This window comes from Schistocerca piceifrons, chromosome 3 (assembly GCF_021461385.2).
Source record: "Schistocerca piceifrons isolate TAMUIC-IGC-003096 chromosome 3, iqSchPice1.1, whole genome shotgun sequence".
NCBI classification, from domain to species: domain Eukaryota; kingdom Metazoa; phylum Arthropoda; class Insecta; order Orthoptera; family Acrididae; genus Schistocerca; species Schistocerca piceifrons.
Window position 1 is genome coordinate 682,506,215 of NC_060140.1, and position 22,765 is coordinate 682,528,979.

Here is a 22,765-nt window from a genome sequence, read left to right on the forward strand (position 1 = left end):
GTTCACCCTGTCATCTATGTCCTTTGCAGCACCACAGCTGCCTGCATGCTAGTTTTGGAGAGCGCTATTTCACCATGCATGGTATACTTTCACCACAGTGGCATGTGAACAGTTTACAAGCTTAGCCTTTTCAGAAATGCTTCCACACTTGGCCCAAAAACCAACGATGTCCAATAAATCGCTCCATTTCAGCATTACGACATCGTGTGCACTGTTTTCCGCCTCCCCCCTCGACACACTTTATATACCCTCCAATGCTAACGCTGCTGTCTGTGAGTGGTTACTGCATGTTGACATTAAACATAGGCAGTGGTCACATTACTGTGACTGGACTGTGTATAAAATCACAAAGAGACAGATGGGGTGGGCAGTACTTACATTTAGAAGGTGAAATTTCAAGTACTGCTGATGGACACTTATAAGTGTATGGGGTGGGGAAAAAAATATTCCCAGGTTTTGCATCTGTTAAGTTTTCTGATGTCTGAGGAACCTAATTCTCCTCTTCCAGTCCTCCCCAAGCTATGAATCTTTCCTCCCTGGGAAACAAACAAAGTTATGAGAGCTCTCCCTTCCTCAATCCCCCTCATTTTATGTGTGACTATCAGCAGCACTGGCAATTTCACCTCCTAAATATAAGTAGTGGTCAGTCATAGTACATCCTCGGAATTTAACATTTTTCTGCTAGCAAAAACTACACCCTATACAAAACTGCAGTTAAATGTCATTAAAAATAATTTTTATTTACCAAGTAGTTGTAGATACAGGAATAAACAGTGAGGTACAATAGTGCCATCTTTCAGATTCTTTCTAATGAAGAACGTACAGGAGCAGGAATAGTAACTGAAATTAAATGGAAGAATGAAAGGAAAAACAACTGCTCTTACTGTGTTGTTCACCTCTTCCTTGCTCCAGGAACTCTTGAGAACTTTTCCTGTTTAATGTCAGTATGCATTGCTTCATCCAACCTTTCTTCACTTTTCAAACAATGGAAAATCCAGAATCGAATGTAACAATCTTATGAAAAGGAAAGTTGCCATTCACCATATGGCGGAGACGCTGAGTCGCAGATGGCCACAACAAAAAGACTATCACAAATAAGTAGCTTTCGGCCAGCAAGGCCTTACTGGCCAAGAGCTTCTTGTTTGTGACAGCCTTTTGTTGTCCCTTTCAAGGACTCAGCATCTCCACCGTATGGTGAGTGGCAACTTTCCTTTTCATAATATTGTTACTTTCTTCTCTTTTGGCAGATTAAGACAACTTCAGTTTTAAAAAAGGCTATGCTTTCCTTGACCAGGTTTTCCTCATCCGTGTGAATGCCTTCCTTGATGCATGGTAAGCAGGAACATTTTCTATCAATATTTGATATAACACTTGGATGTTTCGCCAACGCAGAAGATCTTGAAATACTTGGACATAAACTGTATGACAACACATTCAAGATAAGAGAATCAGGTGAAAATAACAGTATACAACAGTGAAGCACACAATCTCAAAGAAATAAATAGTTTGTTGTGGAAATAATGTCTGTCCGTCTGTCTACCAATTAATAAGCGGAGACTGGAAAACTCAATTTTATTTTATGTCCAATTTCTGAGTTATTTTTACCTATTTGTTTCTGTTTTCTATCAATTCTGGTATCACTTTCTGCCAATTTTGATGGTATTTATCAGGAGTTTGGTATTACTTTCCAATAGCTTATTTCTGATGTACCATATATCTTGTATCACTGTTCCAGTGCTACGGAAACGAAAATATACCTATCTATTACATTATATTTGACATCACAGAAGAAAAAGGAAATCATTTATATGAAACCCATTAAATGCAATCAACTAAAGAAACCATACACCATTTAAAGTTTTTCAAATTAAAGCACTGTTATAGCTTCAATGGTTTCTTTGAAACTTTTTACCATCAATTGATCAGTACTTCACAACAATGCGAAAACGGTAGCCTAAACCATAAATTTTATCATGGACAAGAAGAAGGCTTCAGATGCAGCCAACCAATTCAGCTCATATTTGGCAACCAGCTTGTATACAACATAAAATGAACACCAGTTTTGAGAACACCATCCCTACAGTTCATGATGTGCATTCGACTCAAAACTGACCAGTTCAATATACAATTGAAAAATGAGCACTTTTTATCATCATAGGTGGGGTCCAACAGCAAACGTTTTCCTAGGAATTTATGAAAGAAACTATTACAACTGCCACTCATGTACACGTAAGTTAATGCCATTCAACGAAATTACTGCTGATGCAGCAACCAAGGCATCTGGCTGGAGAGCAGAGAACCTGTGTTCAAAATTCTCAAATACATCTGCAGGATTTTCTCATCTGTTTTTTTTTTCCTTTTTGAAATGAGTAGTAATAGAAGGGTTAATAAGGCAGTTATTAAGGAATAATAACAAGGCAGGTAAATAAATTTCTCAAACAACTTGGACTAGTGAAAAATTAAAATTTGAATCCTCATATGAAAACAATTGTCACAAGGGACCACAGACAGCTGAGCACGCTATGCTAGTTTACAGCTAGCCATGGTATAGGACTTTATTTGGAGGTTTCAAAACATCAATGTGATTCTGGAAAACCAGTAGGAATTGTGTAACTATGCAGGTGCAACAACAATTCATAGCGTAGTTCATGATCAATTTTCAGCACCAATTTTTCAGGTGGTGTTGTCACATATGCGGTGTGCATTAGAATTACACTGGAAATCCAAAGAAACTGGTACACCTGCCTAATATCGTGTAGGGCCCTTGCGAGCACGCAGAAGTGCCGCAACACGACGTGGCATGGACACGACTAATGTCTGTAGTGAATGTAACTCCATCTTCTGGCAGAAGTGTGGGACTATGGCTGGTCAATATCCAATAAAACAATACCAAATGCCGTTATTTAGATTTTATTTTTAATTTTAGGCTACAAGTTTCGACAGTACACTAAGTCATCTTCAAACCTGCTTCAATCAAGTAACCTTCATGTTACAAGATACAGCAGCACTTTTAACCAGTCTTGTAAAGATTTTACGGACTTGCGTGCTCCTTGGACACCTGTCAGCAACTGTCAAAACATCCACTCAAACCACATTTCCGAAGTGTGCACACAAATTTTCCATTTATTCCGACAGGTAGCATAGCTGTAGCAATGTTTTGAAATAGTGTCTGTAAATGATGTAAGTTACAAGCAGCGCCTCGTCATTGAACTTCTCACAGCAAAGAACAAAACTATTGGGAATGTTCACAATCATTTGCATCTAGTTTACGGAGCATCTGCAATCAACAGAAGTTCAGTTAGTCACTGGGCAAAGAGGGTGAGGCCATTCTGAGAAGTCGGTTGCGTCATTTGGGGAGGCCATCCGTGGCTACCACACTTGACCAGGCGCAGCTTGCTGATGTGCTCATTCACAAGGACCAATGCATAACAACTTGACACCTGACCCTGAAGCTATCAATCAGGAAAAGAAGTGTGGATGCAAATTACTCAAAAGTTTGTGCACAACGAGTTCTACACAGTCTTATGATAGAACAAAATCTTCTCACTCTTTGATGTGATGCCAAGAGGCAGTATACCAATATTTCTGAAGCATATGTGAGCTTCCAATGACTTTGACACCATAACAACCTAGGCGATTGATTGATTCTATATGATAACATTCGACCCCACACAAGTTTGAGGACTTCAGAACCATCATTAAACAGGGTTGGACAGTCTTACCTCATCCATCCTACAGCCCTGACCTAGCTCACCCCCAACTTCCAATTGCTTGGCTCATTAAAGGATGGCATTAGTAGATGACACTCTGAGGATGACAAAGATGTGATTCTTACAGTGAAGAAATGGCTTTGAGACCAAAACAAGGAGTTGCACTGACAGGCTACACACACTCTCGTGTCTCGCTGGAGGAAGGCCATAGAACAGGGCAGAAATTATGTGGAAGAATAGAGTGTGTAGAAGAAACAACATTCTTTCTTTGCGTATTTCTCAGTGTGTTCAATAAATAATTATTGAAGAATAAAAATGTGATGCACCACTTTCTGGGTAACCCTCATATTTATCTTACTAGTTATTCCATATTATTTTTACTATTTTGTGAATGAAGCTTGTGGTCACAGCATGATCTGTTGATAGTGAAATTTAACGGTGAAAAAGAGAGGGATTCTCATGGCTGTCCTGAGCCGAGAAAACATGTTACATTTCAATGATCTGTCACCCTGATGCTACTCATAAACATTTACCTTGAGTATACTCTTATAGTTTCCTTCTTGTAGTTTCTTGATGTTAAGGACCTGCTATGCACTGCCAACATCTCTCACAATGTCACTTTGTTTCCATTTGCAGGAGGTCAAGGGCTTTAAGACAGCTCTCTAGTCTCCAAGCCATGAAATGATGTAACTGCATTTTAAACAACTCTTCTGTATTTTGTTGCTCTTATGTGACATTCCTATACATTGGGTAAACAGATCTCACTAACTAGACCAACATTTTCGAAGTGGATCTCATAATACCACAGAAGAGAGTGACATTTCTCTTCAGCTTTTTCTGGGTGTTGATATCGCAGGCAGTGCCTCTTTCTCTCTGCCTTACAAAACACTGCCAAGACGCGACCCCTATGCGTAAGTAACCCCTTCATGGCAGGTGAAGATGCACTATAGCCAATGCGCTGCACATATTACACCACAAAGTAAGCACAGTGGGGAGTTCTTTACATACTAACTACCTAAATAATGTTTTTACATGAACATCTTTATCTGATTGTGAGGAAGGGATCATACACGGTTTTATGGATGAATAAAATGTTTCGCCTAAGTAGGCTGGGATCTATGTTATGTTAAAAGATATCAGATGCCATTTTAACTTACATGTTCACAAAACTAAAGTGTCATATTGGTGTTTTTCATATTTATACTTTTGTAATATGAAACTATATAGTTTAAATGCTACACCATATTAAGGATCTCACAAACACTCATTTTTATACAACAGCTGTGTAAAAGGCTAAGGAATTGTCACATCCGTAGCTAAAACTGTTATTTAATAGTAGTTTGTTTGTAGAGTGCCCCTCCAGTCTCCATAAGCAAGAAATTATTATTATTTAATTTTACAAATGGGCTGCCATTCAGTCTGTCACCTTGCCACTGATACAATAATGGACCGGTTCACGACAGACTAGGCCAAATCATCACCATCAAGATCTACCTACCAAACAAATCATGCCACAGGATCACTTGACTTGAGACACTGAGCACTATTGGAGCTGAAGAACATCTCTCTCTTATGTTCCAAACTGCCGCCTAGAGCAGACACTAAATGGCTCAGTTTCTTTACTTTGGCATTTTCTCTTCTGCTCCAACATGGTTCTGGGTTTACTGAATCTACCTTCTGTTGTCCCCTTGACAATTCTCACAATGTTAGTCCTATAAGCAAATAAACTGATACGGTTTCCTTTCCCCAACATGTGTATGTATATTAATTACAAGCCCACATCGCTTTCCAATGCTGACTACACCCCCAAGTAGGTGTACAAACTGGCATCTGAAGTGATAAGCCAACTTTGACCCACTTTCAGCTTTGAGGTGCTCCAAACAAATTACTAAGCCCTGAACAGATGTGAGAAACCGTTGTGCAGGACAGTCCGGCAATGTGCTGTGGTGGGTGCAACAGACAAGTGCTTATCACAGTCAGTCCAGGCTGCCCACTACAGTCAACCCAGACCCAATGCCACACTGCCACCTATGCCATTAACAAGGCCATCCAACCTCGTCTGCCTCCTCGCACAAGGCCACATCACTAGTATGATGTCCCAATGCCACCCTGACACCTGGCATCACTGCTGTGTTGCTGCCCAGTTGATTGTCAATCCACGCATTTAATTGTAACAATGAAAATAACCTATTTCTGACAATATAATGTAATTTTATAGCTAAAAAATCTACTCATCAAGTGACACCAGGAGTCTTTCCTTCTCATCCCATCTGTTAAGTCTCCCCTGACGCTGGGTTCTGGGTGACTTTTCTGAACTCTACCCCTTTCCCTAGACATCTCCAGTTTCCTTCCCTTCACCCCTCTCGCCACCCTTTCAATCTTTCTGCCGGAAGGAGGGGCCACTGGCTTCAAAAGCTTGCACAAGTAAAACCTTTCTCCTGCCGCCACTAGGTAGGGGTAAAATGCCAATGGACAATTCTGCCATTGATGTCACCAAGATCTGCTGTCAATTTTTTTTTTTTTTTTTTTTTTTTTTTTTTTTTTTTTTTTTTTTTTTTTTTTTTTTTTTTGTCTAGTTTAAAGGGATTCCCTCAACCACGTCACAGAGACAATTGGAGATGGATCCAAAATACTGCAAGCATGGATGGAGCAGTTCCGTGTGAAGAATGATGATCTGCAAATGCACCTTAATGAGGCATTAGTACATGTGATGCTGCAAAACAGCACTGTGCCCAAAACTAGCCTAACTTCCCCATTTCTGTGTTACCCATAGGTGGTTCTAATTCAGGCAAAAATGTCAACACATTCATACAAAATTTAATGGATACAGGGAAACTGTCCTCATCGAGTGACTAAATGTTTATAGGAGATACCAGCATGATGTTGCAAGGAGCTGCTCATGCTTATGTAGATTCCACGGAAGGGCTGAGAAATACCAAGACATTTGGAGTCCTTGCGGAAGGCTTAGAGGATAGATATGGAGATAAATACCACCAGCTACTATAGGGACAATCTTTCCATTAAATATCAAAATTCAGGAGAGGATTTCGAGTGATTTGCTGACCAAATAAGAGTTGTGTCTTGTCATACATATGTACCAATGGAAAGTAATGAAAGGAATGAGATACCACTCAGCGAATCAGAAGCTTGCTGTGTAGATTCACTCATTTGCAGGAGTGACCCACCCAGGTATGTGATGAGGTGAAGTTTGATTCATCAAGTACACTAAGGCAAGCTATATGACTCACAAAGGAGGTGCAGCAATTCGTCCAATCTTCCGCCAGGATAAAGCCCACTAAACGTGCATTCATTGCCAAAGTGTGCTGCACTCACTGCAAATGACCAAAAGTTAACAAGGTTCCTTAGTGTTTGGCACCAGCATGTGCTTATTTTAGAAAAAAAAATCAGACATGAGAGAGAAAATTGTCCATCTCTACAACATCAATCGGCTAACCATATAGGTCATCAAGGGGCTCGAAGGAATGTGAATACGGGAAATGTGGATGGGCACAGTTCTGCCACTGCTCCTTGCTCCCCTTCCGCAAAGCCTATCTGATAAGAGAGATAGGAATCAATTGGGTGGCAAACATAAGTTTGCAAGATAAAATGAACAGCAGAACTTCTACCTTTCCCACTGCTATAGGCATACAAATAAATGCTTTGTCTGTTGAATTTACTCACTGTCGAGACCTAAAATCAGTGTTCTGGACCAAGTGGATTGTGAAAAAAGGTAATTTATCCTACAGAGTCACAAAATGTGGAACGGGAAATAGGTGGGAGGAGTACCAGTTCAAATTCTAAGTAGTTTGGAAGCATGACCATAATTTTGATGTCATTTTAGACAATGACTTGCTGCACCATTTTCAAATCATAGTTAACTTCTGAACATAAGAAGTATACATTGAAGGGAAATATCCACCATTTTGACAATGTTTCCATTATAATGATGCGAGGGAGTCCACAACGAATGGCCACGTTCCAAATACTCACTAAACGATGAACCATAGAATTGAAGACACACTAAGCCAAGAAACTATCAGGGGGCACTGGGGAAATCATTTGGGGAGAGGTGAAGAAAGGTTTTCTAACAGGAGATATTTTATTAGTGGTTTCATTAACAAGAAATGTAGTTTTAGATGGTAAGCAGGTGCATGTGAAGCGCAGTTTATCTCTAACAAGCGTGACAACAGAGGGTACATTTTTGCCAGTGGAGAAAATTATCTACGCTCACAGATAATTTTGGAAGCAGATGGTTAAAATTCCCCAGGGTACCATACCCGCAAAAGAGCGTGAAGTAAATATTTATGAGACAACAGCACATGAAGAAAAATGAAAAACCTGGAAGAACAGTGTACATAAATTCCACCTCAGTTATGTCACCTATAAAAGCAGGAATCGAAAAGAAACTTCAACATCTGTGCAAAGCAGATCAAGATCAACTGTACCCCATTCTAGCTGACTGCAACTTCATTTGAAGAAAAGAAACAACTTTTGTCAACCTTCTTAATGTACCACAAGATTCCTATGTATAATACTTAAGACTATAGCCTAGAAAACATATTGCATACCCTGTCACTGCCTGTAGCAGATGAAAATACCTCAGATTTACTAAAAGCAGGAGTAATTCAATCTTCTTTCATTTCGTGGTTGTCACATATAGTGATAGTTCCCAGCAAAATCAGTTACAGAGGAAAAGCTTACAGCATTTTTTGCAAATGCTGATATTTCAATCACCTTGGAAAATGCAAATTCTTCGCCATGCCCCAGTTACTATCAGATTCATGTAGCTATTAAAGATCAGAAAGAAGACAGCTTTTGTTGTGCTCTCTGGGCAATGTGAATATCAAAGAAAGCCCTTTGGCCTCCCAAACCCCACCGCCAACTACATTTCAACATTTTGCTGATTTACTTTTAAGAGGTTTACAGCCAACCATGTGACTAGTATACCTGGATGACATAATTGTCTCTTCAAATTCAATGAAAGAACATGAAAAGTAACTAAGAAACGTACTAACCCATTTTAGTGATGCTAATCTAAATTTTAGATTTGAAAACTGCAGTTTTGCACTATCCATGCCACATGATTTTGGCAGATGGTTAAGACCAGACCCACAATTAAGGAATGCAGTGAACAATTTTCCAGCACTGAAGAACATTAAAGAATTGCAACTGATTTCTCAGGTTAATAAATTACTATCACCATTTCGTGGAGAACTATACAGCCACCACGAAATTGCTCACAAAATTACTAAAGAAGGGAGTTGCTCCTGTCTGGTCAGCGGACAGCAAAAGGGCCATGTTAAAACTGAAAGAAATTCTTAAAAAGTTCACCTGTCTTGGGTTATCGGTATTTTGCTCTACCTTGTATCTTGTTGTGTGATGCTGACAATGTCTCAGTTGGTTGCAATATGAATCAAATACAAGATGGTGAAGAAAAACCAATTGGTTATGCATCACGTCAGCCGAATCAAGCTGAGAAAAATTACACCACCACACAAAACAAACTTCTGTCAGTGTTACCTATATGCATTGCAGTTCACAGTAATTGTAGATCATGTTGCTTTACAGTGGCTTTTGAGTTTACAGGATCCCAGCAGCAGACTTGTTAGATTGGCCTTAAAACGCTGTGAATATAACCACATAACCAGACTTAAGCCTGGAATGTTAAATCAATGCAGGTGCCTTGAGTACAAAAATTATGATCCTGCAAGAAGATGATGTGCTTATTGAGGAATTAAAGAAGGCAAAAGAATCCAGAGACTACTGGCAAGCACATAGTGCAACAAAGTCTTGAGAGTATATAGGCACATCATAATGGGAAAAGTGCCACGCAAGCACATATGGCAGGCCATTATTGGTGGTCAAAACAAAAAAGAAAAAGATGATGTAGGATATTATGTTCAAAACTGTCTCCATTGTGCTAAGAGAGTGCAAGAACAAACACCAAATATACCTCTTGAAACTATAACTGAGGTAGCTGGGCCTTTCAAAGTCTTAGCACACTATATTGTGGGACCATTTGCCATAACAGTCAAAAATAACAAAAGTAAAAAATAGCATATGTTTAATCTATCACTGACCATTTCTCTTATTATCTTATTGTGCAACCCACTGAAGACATGGCTGCTGAAACAGTTGTGACAGCACTGGTCACTTATTTTGTACAACAATCTGATAGGCCATTATCAGAGGGCAAAGGACAAAAGTTATGTCCAGTCTTATCATACAGTTATCTTGACTGTTTAAAATAAAGTAGTTCAGAGCTACAACATTTCATCCTAAGAGTAATGGCAGGTTTGAGCACATTTGTAAAACAGTACCTAAAATGCTGTCTTATAAAATGATTAGCTTGCCCTCAGACTGGGATTGTCTATTACCGTATGTAATTTTGTCATACAACACCAGAGTACACGACACAACTGGGTTCATTCCCTTTGAGATCGTTTTTCATCACAAAATGCATTCATCTTTCAAGACTTAGAATCTGCTTCCTGAAATGAATTCCAGCAAAGTGAAGCACCTGGCTAAAAGATTAACATTTATTTGTCAGAGAATTCAGCAGGACACTGCAGCCGAATGTGGAGACAGCTCCATAGTTGTAAAACTGACAGGATGCTGCTATACCAAGTAGGAGATCATGGGATGTTATGACAAACTGCCATGAAAACAAGAAGAACTCAAAAATTTACAGGCCCCTGCACTGAACCATTACAGATACTGCATTTCACGTTGCCTATCAATGTCAAACTACAGATCAGAAGATTGTTGCTCAGTTTGATCGCCAACCAAGTATAAAGATAGCAATATACCATCTCCTTTAGTGGGTCCAGCAAAACTCAGAACTGTTTAGAACAGATGCCATTTCTGTTGGTATAATTTACATTCTGTTACCCCATACAATTTACGGTCTAGGGATTAAGAACAAATTTTATCTTAAGTGGGAGACAACACTATCTATTTCAATCAACTGAAGATTCTGCTCTGTGTTTTCACCTCGTCAGGCCTTCATTAGTTACAATATTTTGCTAAAATGTTACATATGAGTCATTGTTCTAAAGTTGCCTCTGTGCCTTGCAGGTTTTTAAACATGGTAGTCTCATATTATCACTAGCTGGACAGACCTCCTGCTCCACTGGGCTGCTTGCCAAGGGCAATATCATGTCCCTTGGGGACTTATGGCCTTCGTCAAACAATGACAGCCACACAGCTGACAATTTTTCTCCACAGTGCACCACTGTTCTCTGTGAATGTACCTCAGTTCCATCTGATTAGTAGGCCCATGTGCTATTAATGTGTCATTAATTTTACAGTTGCGTATTGCACGCTGTTATTCCAAAATTAACCAGTATGGCCTCTTCAGCCTCGTTTCACTCTTATTTATTCTTCTATATTTCATTACCTGCCTCTACAATCGAATGGTTTTGCCGCATGTTTGCGTTACTTCACTACATAAAGACATTGTCACTAGATAATTTTCTAGGTTGTCTGGTATTGCGAAGTTGCAGTAAAGTTTATGAAGTTTATCACACAAGCGCAGATTGTAAGCCAGTATCGTGGATAAGGCTAAAGTGTTGTTACGAAAGATCTGCAGAAATAAGATCCCACTCGCCGCAGACCAAAACACCCATTGTTAAACCAACACCGAAGCAGCACACTCCAACACTGCTCCACACACCTGGCCTCCAACTAGACATTGGTGATACAGTGTGGTGTCTTTACTTACACAAGTGGCGCAATTCACCACCTTCTGCAGATTCCATTTCTTCTTGGATCATAATGAAGACAGTTTGTCTCTTAGACAACAAATTCGATTGGTCCCAGATTGATAGTTGAATTAACCAAACCTTGGTTCCACAGCATAAGAATCAGCTAGATACATGCCATCCCATATGCCATTCTGGTTTCACTTGTGTGTTCTAATTGGAATTTCGCTCTCCACAAGTACCAAACAAAACTGAATAGCAGTAGACTTCTATTCAGAGCATCCTGTTGCAATACCCTGGGACATGAATTTCTGTTCTCAGCACAAATGAAAGAAATTTCAAATGTCACTATCGAACCATTGCTGTTATCCATTCCAGAAATTAGCTTCCTTCTCAATACATATTCTGTCTTACCACTTTTTCAGATACTAACAACAATGAACTGCTCTCACAGGAGCAGCAACAAGTCACTACACAGAGCTGCCGTCTGTATTATGGCTTCACTAGCCCAATATTTTATTTAATGTAACAGGCCCAGTAGAGACTTCCACCCTGCTTGCTGTTGTGATACTGAGCATGACTCTATATTGCTGTTTCACACCTGAAGTTATGTAGCAGAACACATACAGCCACTCCAGCTTATCATGTTTCTTGGCAAGTTCCAGCAGACTGTGTGGGGTGAGGTGTAAAAGTTGAGATATAACACATTATTTTAGGGAAAATGATGAGTTACACTCTCTGTCCTAATGCATGAAATACAGTTGATGTATTTCACCCTCCCCCCCCCCCCCCCCCCACACACACACACACACACTTATGTTTCACACAGAAAATTGTGGAATTGTGGGAGAAATAGTTTACTAATATGTGCAGGTAATACAAGGTACATGGGTGCGGTATATCTGTAAGATGGAATGACAAGTTCAGAGTCTCCACCTGGTGTGGGCCACTAGTTCTTAGATGTCAAGCTTGGAGATGTGTTGCGACCATGAAAGAATGGTGCTCACAATAACAATAGTGACGACATGTGAGCAGAAACAAATGTGTTTTTAAACTGTCATTCTCATATTGTTTCCCAATCTGACATTTTGCTTTGTCAAAATGTATTGATGTTGCGCAGTCTAATGAGACAAGACATCTGTATTTCATGCAATTGTAATACGATTGCTTTAAACATATCTTAGGGGATCTATCTGTCAATATATAAAGGAGAATTAATGTCTGGATCATTGAAAGAAGAAATTTTCTTGGTCAAGGATTGCATCTCTCTTTCGCACTCCAGCACTTAAGACACTGCAAAGGAAACAACATCAACTGAGAAGAAAAGAAGCAGGGTTATTTGGACCTGATCAGCAGGTACAAATCGCAATTAATTCACATCATAGGTGAACATAAAAACTTCAATATCTATCATTTATTGATCAATTCAATAGATGAATAAACAACTCCTCGAAGTTAATGATGATTTATTTTTCTGCTTCCATAAACTGTCATCTTGTAATTACACCTAAATTATTAATTTATTATAATTAAAACCATTATTATTTTGTAACTGTCTTGTAAACGGCTTATTTGTGTTACTGTTTCAAACAACAATCTCTTATTATTGTGCTTACTTATTCATTTGATATTGTTTTACTGCCACGAGTTATTTTTACAATTTGCTCATTCAATTTAACTGAACTTGATAACCTTGCTGTTGTCGTCACAAAAATTTAAGGCAAAGGGATTACCCTTCGGTGTGTATTGTAAATGATTTATTATTTCTTTATTAGGTGCAAAGAAGCGTCAGGTTTTCCAGTTTCTTTTAAACTTATGTTAGTAAAGTGGTTTTGCATTGTGTTACTAAAAATCACAGAATACACGTTATGTTTTTGTTTTATTGTTTACACAATTTTCCTGTCCCTATCAATACGTAATTTTTGAAACTTTTTTCAAACAATGGAAAATCCAAGATGGAATGTAACAACATTATGAAAAGGAGTTGTTGCTCACCATACAGCGGAGATGCTGAGTCGCAGATAGGCACAACAGAATAACTGTTACACATAAGCTTTCTGCCAACAAGGCATTTGTCAAAGATAGACAACACACACACACACACACACACACACACACACACACACACACACAGATGCACGCGCGCACGCAAACACAACTCACACACACGACTGCAGTCTCTGGCAACTGATTTTGAAATTTTTAGATTGTTCAATAAGAACTTTATTTTAAGATAACTCTAAACAAACCCATCTGCATTTTGTGGTACTTTGCTGCAATGAGTTTTTTCTAGTTAAATAATGTAAATGTGGAAACTCAAATTTAAATCTGAAGAAGCATGTAACAAGGATGAAGAACTACTATGCATTTTTGTATTTTTGCTTTTTATTATTCATTACATTGTACAAATATTTTGCTTCAAAGTGCAACAAAATCATAAATTTTATGATTACACAGGAGAAGAACTCTTAGTGCTTGCCAGCACCACTGTATGTTTTTATCCCTTAGGTACACAAAGATTATAAGTTTTAAATGTTCATATTTTTCACTAGACTGTGTTGCTCATTTCACAGCATGTTTACTGCCAAGTAAGTGATTACTGACCATCCTTGGGAAAACAAACATCCAGTCATGTAAATTGTTTTATGGATAAGTAGATGACTCCACACCTATGTATGATGTGTTCATCCAAACCTTGATTAATCTAATGATGATGTACAAATCAAAATGGGCAGTTAAATAAAGCAGTCAGCCCACAACTTGTGATTTTCATGTATTTTTTATAGTCCATAATAGCACTGATACAACTTTAAAATTAAGTAAAAATTGGTGCATGACTTCACACCACACCCATTAACAATTTAATAAATCTGTAATACAGTGCGCAAGGCAAATGAAAATCATGGGTTAAGAAGATCCTTATATTTTCCTTTTACTGGGTTCAGTGGTCCACGAGCAAAGAGGTCAACATAGACAATTTATCTTTAAGTCTAGTAAAATGTTACAGTACTTGCTAATGACCTACACAGATAGTCTGGAGACAGCATTTGATGCTAAGTGTATACTGTTACAAACATTTGCCTCAAGTTACTGAAGAGTGAAGACCTGAACCAGAATCGTGTGTTTTGTAAACAGCGCATTTCCAATTCAGGCATTTGTTAGAAATGAAAGGGTAGGTCTTTGTAGTAAGCTGACATTCTGAATCAATCCTAAGGCCCTACTTACACAGTACAACTGGAGATCTGTCCATACTAGACAGGTACCTGGAATAAACTCCTAGTCCAGACCAATGTTTTCACTTGTTTCAAAAAAGTTTCATGTTACTCTAGAAATTCTTCCAATCCATATGTGGCATACAGCAAACCAGTGCTTAACAGTATTGGTTAAAAACAGTCTTGGTTGCAATTTTAATTTTTTTATTTTTTAACAACATGTTTCACCTTATTTAGGCATCTTCAGGTTATCTTAATTTGGTATTTCTTAGAAGAATCCTGTAGTCAGTGTAGTCAAAGGGCATCGTCGAATATATCAGGCCAACATCGCCTACGTTAAACTCAGTAAAAACTAGAAATATAAAATTTTATATTTTTGTTTTTACTGAGTTTAACTAAGGCGATGTTGGCCTGATATATTCGACCAATCCCTTTGGTTACATTGACTAAAGGATTCTTCTAAGAAATACCAAATTACGATAACCTAAAGATGCCTAAATAAGGCGAAACGCAGCATTGAAAAATAAGAAAACTAAAATTGCAACCAAGACTGTTTTTAACCAATACTCTCATTTTACTCTTTTAGTTATAAACTGCATACCTAAATCAGATCTTGCAAAGTAGTTCACTATACTCCAAGTATGAATTATACCTCCAAACTTTACGAGGACTAACAACTACTTCACTGTTCAACACCATACGCATAAATGTCCTAGCAGTACTTGTAGAATGTTGAAGATAACTCAGAAATAAAGAATGTGTAATAGCAAAATACATAACAATTTTCTCTTCTGGGGAATACTAGTGACATAAATATCTTGCCACTATGAAGAAATATAGAAATTATTTTTTGGAAATCACAAAATAAAGCTATACAAAGAAAGCACTTACCTTACTGGCAGTATTTATAAGCTCAAGCCACATAGTTTCACCAAACTTCTTTACAGAACTGTGTAATTGAGAAGAATCATGTAGAACTCTTGAGTCATTGGATAAAGTACTGTTATTTATAACACTTTTGTAAAAACTTGCAGCATAGCTATAGTTATTGCATTTAGACTGTTGTGAACAAAGTGATGTTGATGGGGAAGCGGATGTTACAGAGGACTCGAGTCTTGCACAGTAGTGTGTATCTTGTTGGCTATCCTTTACTGTTTTTCTTGGTGGAACCCTTTCTGGCTTTTTAAAGGTGTCCATTGTTCATCAGGAGCAGATACTGAAATAAATGAATGGGCATACAGTGCATAATGTAATACAAAATTTACTTTTAATTACACATCCAGTATTAAATAAATTGTAATAAAATATGTGCCAGCATTCCTTTACAATGCTGAATATATAATTAATGAAAAAACCATGCCCTGAGCAAGAGTGAAGTTTACACATTTTACTGGCTCATTTTCATTAATGTTTTACAGAATCAAAGAAGTACTCAATTTGTTAACATGCATTCCCTTGCGGTGCACAATTCTCAGAACATCAGAGCACAATTTATTTCAAAACAAAAAGCCACAAAAAAAATGTGAAAACTTCCATAAAGGTTTTAAGAATCATCTAGTAGAAAAATAGTCTGGAATAATTCAGAACAACTGGTATGATTAATAAACTTGTTTTATGGATACATAGAAAATGTATACACAAGATTTCGTACCTTAAGAATCACTATTTAATTAAAGAACTGTTATTCACAAATTATGTGCGTTAATGATAGTGAAGATTGCAACCCCAAGAAAGTCACATGTGCTTGCATTTTATACCACCAGTTATGTACACTGCTATACACAAATGATTACAATCACAGTACTAAATATTATCTCTGGCTCTGAGGATTGTGCACACTGAAATCAGAAAATACAAGTGCCACAGCACACAATCAAGGAGATACTGGACATGTTATGGAGATTCTCTCCCCATGCAGTTTCTATGAGAGTCCACAAATAGTCTACAGTGTTTAATCAAGAATCCATGACAAACAAGTCGCTAAACAAAACATATACAGGACAGATTTTCCAGCTGATGTATCATGTGAAAGTGCAGTAAAGTACGCTGTGTATCTGACAGCTCCACAGCACTTAACTCTGCTGGAGAATTTATGAAAAAGCAGAACAACATATTATTTAAGCAAGACCCTATTACAAAAAAAGCAGAATGATATGACATTAAAACAAGACGAAATCATGAAAAAGCAGGATAGTATGGCATTAAAGCAAGATGAAATCATGAAAAAGCAGAATGACATGTCATTAAAGCAAGATACTACTACGAAAAAGCCAGATAATATGGCATTACAGTTTGCTAACAAAAATAAAGAGTTATACAACAAACAGAACAAAATATCAAATAAACAAGATGTTAATTGCGTACAAAATCAATGAACTTTTACCTTAACATTATGTGTTAATGAAAGGACTATCAAATGAGATAGCCACTCTGAAAATAGCACATGCTAGAATAACCAAAACAGTATGACAACTATGTATCAAACTAACAGAAGTGAAACACACACCGACCAAGTTGTTGGAGACAGTTACACAGTTGTCAATTAAAGTAGATAATGTCATTGCTGAGCAAGATAAGATGATTGTGATCAGTCTGAATAACAGTGAAAAAAGTTCAACAATGTTGCTACTTGGACGCTGATCAAAGATGAAAAAATTTTATGAATGGCTGACACTAAGAGCCACGGGATAATTGATAACCCAGTCAATAATGAGTTACAAAAAGCAAATGATATGATAAATCAGGACCTTCAGCTATGGCGGAATGTCGTCAGCTAACAGTTTAAAGAAATAAAAAAGAATTAGCTGATGTGAAGGCTGTCATGCAGGAAGACAGTTTGGGGGCACCACGTTCAGAGGAAAATTTTGTTTCCAAGCCAACGCAGAGCAAAATTCTCCATGTGCAAACCAAAGTGCCAGCAGCTGTATTGCACATTTCACAATGGTACAGAGACGGTGCCCTTCTCTACAACAATGATGAGGGAGGAAAGCTAAAAGACACTGGTAGTTTCAAGTTTTTGTGACAGATGCGAAAAGTGTGCATCCCATTGTTTTCATAAAATCATTTTGTGGAACTCTGCCGTGATCAACGCCAGATGCAAAGAGATGGCCCTTTATGGGCTATGGAAGTAGCAGAATATTCCTGGGCATATGACGAGCTTGAGAGGTTATTCCTGAAAAATACTGGTCAATGGTGGCAAGAATAATTGTGCAAAGAAGTATTCAATCCCGAACCATTCTAGACATGCCAAGGAAGTCTCTGACAATATTTTGAAAAATATTTAAACAAGACCTGGTAGAGGGAAACACCGGTGTCATACCGTGATGTCTTGAGGTTCTTAAAAGTGAAATTGATTATTCATATCTGCGAGAAATTGAAATATTTCCAAGTCAAACATAGAAAAAGTCCTGTCTATGTTGGATTTAGATGATTTAATACATGAAGATGCAAAAGCCCCTTCAGAGAATGGGAAATATAACAACAGTTATCATACTAGTCACAATGGCCAGACAAATCATGCTAACTGTTACAGTCAGCAAAATATAATGGGGAAGCATGTAACAATGGTTATAACAGGAATCCACAACAATCAGTTTAACCTACACAGAAGGAAAAGTAGGATCACTTGTTTAATCCAGGTCATTTGAATCTGAATAAATTTTCAGTGGCAGCACCAACCCACATAATATAACCCAAACCTTAACAGGCATGGGCTGAATGGGCCCAAGAACATGATGGGACAATGGAAGTCGACCGTCCATTTTCAATCAGGAAAATGGAACTCGACCGCACATGGCCCCGAATGGATGGTTGAGGAAGGGGTTGGGACAAACAACAAGGAGTCCAACTACTGAAGTATGACAACAGTTGCAATATTATAGGGAGGAATTATGCTCCAACACCAGAAAATATTCCTACTACCATGATTTTAGACATGGGAGCTACAGTAAGAGTGATTTCAATGACTTATATAACACAGTATGTGAGACTACTGACATGCCCACCTTACCTATTAGCAATTGCCTGATCTCAGGAGCAATTGGTATACCAGACTGCGGAACACTTGATGGCAGGCCCAAATACATATGAGAATAGGAAACGTAACAATATTTGGCATATTCCTAATAGTTAATTACTTGGTCACGGACTATATTCCTGCAGTTAGCTTTCTATGTCAGTGAAAGGCACAAATAGACTTCTCCACACGAAACTGTAATTTAAAAAAGCACAGGGGTAAGCTGAACTAGACAAAATAAAGCTTGGCCATGGCAGATACTGTCAGGGTGTAAGAACTGAATATATAAGCAAGGAGGATTGTAAGGAAAACCTGCAATCCCTAGGATGTATTACTGACCTTAATTTAGAAATGCAATTACCAACAAAATAGCAGAATACAATTATTTAACAATGTATTATCTGATCAGAATTATGTTATGCTACATCAAAGTGTTGGGTGAAATCCCAGGAGTAATAAAAGGCTACAAATACCACTTAAATGCCATGCCTTGTGAATTGCTTTTCCAGCCAACCTATACTATTCCCTAGCCACAACGGCTAACAGTAATGTGGGTGGTTGAAAAATGTTAGACTGGAATATTAAGAACCATCTATGAGCCTACTATCACAGCACATTGTTAGTTGTGGCCAAAGCTGGAGTTAACATCTGATTCATGCTAGATGCTTGGGCTGCTGATAAGATAATTACACCTGTGAGAACCGGACCACAGAATACTGATTAACAAATAATAAAGGTTCACAATATCAAGTATTTAACTTCTGCTGATGTGCAGCCTTCCTATTGGCAAGCAACCTTAGATGAAGACTCACAAATATATATATATACCATCCACTTATGCAGGATGCAGCTGCAAATCCGAAGTACTACTAGATGCATTTAATGTGAGTGCCAGCATAGTCACTGTTGTGCTCGACACCATGTTAGGACTCGTCTTGCTAGACATGATTACTCTGTTCGTCAAAAATTTACTAACTGTGACACAAACTTGGGAAAAGAGCAGTTGATTCACAGTCTTAGACAAATTTCATGAATATGGAGTAACGGTCTATCTTCAAAAACCAGGTTTTGGATGTGAAAAGATAAAATTTCTAGGACATATTATTGTGCCACATGGATTCTAGGTGATGAGGGTAAAATAAAGATTGTAAATAATTTCCATTACCGTAAATGAGGAAACAACTAAAGGCATTCTTAGACTTAGCCTTGTTCTACCACTGGATCATACCAGACCAGCTATTGAATTGTGAACGTTTATTGAACTCACTGCAAAAGCAGGCCCAAATCGGAAGAATGTCAGCTAATGTTTAGAAAGATTAAGGAGGTGTTAGTGACGGAATTGGAGGCATAGTATTGTCCTTCAAAATGTTTCACTTTTATCAGATGAAAATTTTTCTCTTAAAGCTGTAAATTATTGCATGCCAGATTGGTCAGGCGGTCTTTGGCAGTGCAGGAGTACAATTTTAAGATTATATACATGAAATGTGAAAATAATATCACAGCAGATCAGTTGCCATGGCTGCTGGAAGGTTTAAAAAACAGGCAGGATTGCAAAGAGCAGACTGCCAAATTTAAAGTTTCACTAATGCAAGATGATCCATACAGAAGCTGCTACTTTGACCTCAGTAGGAATATGGGGCACCTCCAAGACAGGGGCCCCATGTGGAGGAAGGTAGAATAACAACTTTTCAATAACCCAATAGACAAATTGACAAGGTATCTTGTAGTGCATAATAATGTGCTGTTTTACCGCTATGATCCACAGTACTGTAAATGATGTGTGTGCATTCCAACAGATAGCCACGAATCTTTAATTTTGTAAACTTATCGTTTGGAAGCACTCTGGTGTTACCAATGAGTAGTGCTATTTTCCGAACTTTTGAAGGAAAGTGCAACTGATCATATACAAATTTATATTTTACTAGGAGGCAAGTTATGGTTCAAAAGGCAAGTTGCATTCAATCATTATACAGAAACCACTGCAAGTAATTGCAACAAACATCTGTGGACCTCTTCCAAGGTCACAGTCAGGAGCCAAATACATTATGGTTATGCATGATCAACTTTCAAAGCACGAAGCTGTATGAATTGAAAAACAGCACTAGCATATCAATAATTCGCAGATTAATAAATGACTACATTCCACAAGTTGGCAAGCCCGTAATGGAGAGAATCTCTGCAGACACAAAGGATAAGACAACTATTAATTTCTAAGTACCACTTGGAAACCATCCTGGTTGGGATGGTTTTCCCAAATTAAACCATTTCATGAGAACCTAATGTTCCCACAGAATAAGTACATGGGCTAATTATTCAGCATTATTTGAAGAACTGTTGTTTACTCATGCAGAAAGAAATGAACGTAAACCCATTGCCAAAACCACCAAGAGATAGAATACCCTTAGAAGAAAACGTGGGGCAGGCACTAAAAATGCTAATGGAAAGGGCTGCCCAGAGAAAAGCTGCTTCAAGACAATACTACAGAATGCACAGCAATTTAAGACAGGGGACAATATATAACTGCCAGAAAACTTCAATGTTTATCAAAAGAAATAAAAAGATGGAAAATGCTGTACTCAAGAGCCATTTATAACTTTATGCAAGTGGTTTGGATATGAAGATGTATAAATGTGGAAATATAACTTGATGCAAGTGGCTTGGATGTGGAAAAGTATCAAAGTGGGAATCAGAACACTTCGAATTATCCATGTTTGTACATTTATGAAGGAAAACTTTTATCAGACAAGGGAATTTTCCGAGACAGTAAGGAGTATCAGTGCAGACAGATTATTTTGCAGATTTTTAATTAACGCGTTTCTGTTATAGAATTAATAAATTTCCTTCACGTATAATACTCTGTGAACACAAGAAAGTAGGGTCAGGTCGTATGGCAGACAAGTGTACAAATCCACATTCTGATACACACTGAACGCTAGTATGAACAACAAAGAGTGAAACTGTGCAGTCACACATAAGCGAACTTATACTATAAAATGGGCTATGGAAGGAAGCAACTGGAGTTGTGCAAACAGGGCAATGATTAAACAACACTTAACTTTCATTGCAACATCAGACTGTGGAAAGTGAACTCTTAGTGTGTGGTTTGTATGTGGGGACACTCCTGGGTGGAGCGTGAATACATGTGCCAGTCGGAAAAACAGTGTGTTTTCTCACATGAATGCAAATGGAAATGGACAGAGGCTGAACAGCACCAGTCAGCAGTAATCCAACTCACTGGCAGGCAACATTGTCAGTGTACAGCAGTGTGCATCAGCTGACGCAAGACAACCCTATCGTAAGATTTAAAGACCAAATGAGAACTACAGAGGTGCTCCAAGCTTGCCTGTGGTTTACACAAGCCTTAAAAAATCACAAAGGAGAAAAAATATAACATTAATAAATAAATTCCTTGTAAATTACTAATCTCTAACAGCTCCAATTCCAGAGCCTACACTATTATTATTATTATTAATTATGAGGCCAAACAAAAATACCTCTGCCTACTCTTTACGATTAATCAAATTTGTCTCTTCTCCTCAAGAAGATTAAAATATTATTTGTTATTGACTATGTTCCATGTGTTTCATGTCCACAGCCATCCAATGTGGGATGGCGAGTCAAGCAACCCTTCACCTGCTGACAACCAGTAAGATGTACTTATCAGACACACCCTTGGCCGAACCAGACAACCTCAACTAACTACTGATCAAGATTACTGAAAACAACGTGTCTACTAAATAGAAAATTTTGTAACCGACAAACATGAAAACCTACGTATCCACAAAATTACAACAGAAAATTTTCTCCACTCAGTTCAGTAAAAACTTGAAGACTTCTTTGGAAAAAATATAACTGCTTTGTAACCAGAAATTCATACGTGCTGAATTAACGGGTCAAAAATATTTTGTAAACCAAAATCATACAGTGTTAAGTAAATGCCTCGTGACGTTGCAAGGCCTTTTTTGTGGTTTTCTTTGGGTTTTCCGTGAAACCACACCCAGATGGAAGGTCAATATGCAATTAATACACGCAGGATTGAAAAAGCAACCAACCTCACGAATAATAAAAAAGAAACAGTCAATGCTGAAGTATATATTACATCACATGCAATTAAACCCCCCCATG

The 22,765-nt window shown here is 38.0% G+C and overlaps 1 protein-coding gene across 3 annotated transcripts in view; it reads right to left on the reverse strand.

Annotated features, from left to right (window-relative positions):
- Positions 1-22,765, reverse strand: part of LOC124787781 — a 340,611-nt gene that overhangs the window by 307,760 nt on the left and 10,086 nt on the right. For 2 of the 3 annotated variants that reach the window (XR_007016010.1, XM_047254678.1), the window contains exon 2: positions 15,517-15,841. Coding sequence is in view for 1 of the 3 variants with exons in the window: in XM_047254678.1 (XP_047110634.1) it covers positions 15,517-15,822 (306 nt within the window). In the remaining 2 variants the exon portion in view is untranslated. Of the gene's footprint in view, positions 1-15,516; positions 15,842-22,765 lie in introns of those variants that run through there. The other variant, XM_047254679.1, reaches the window with a different exon arrangement.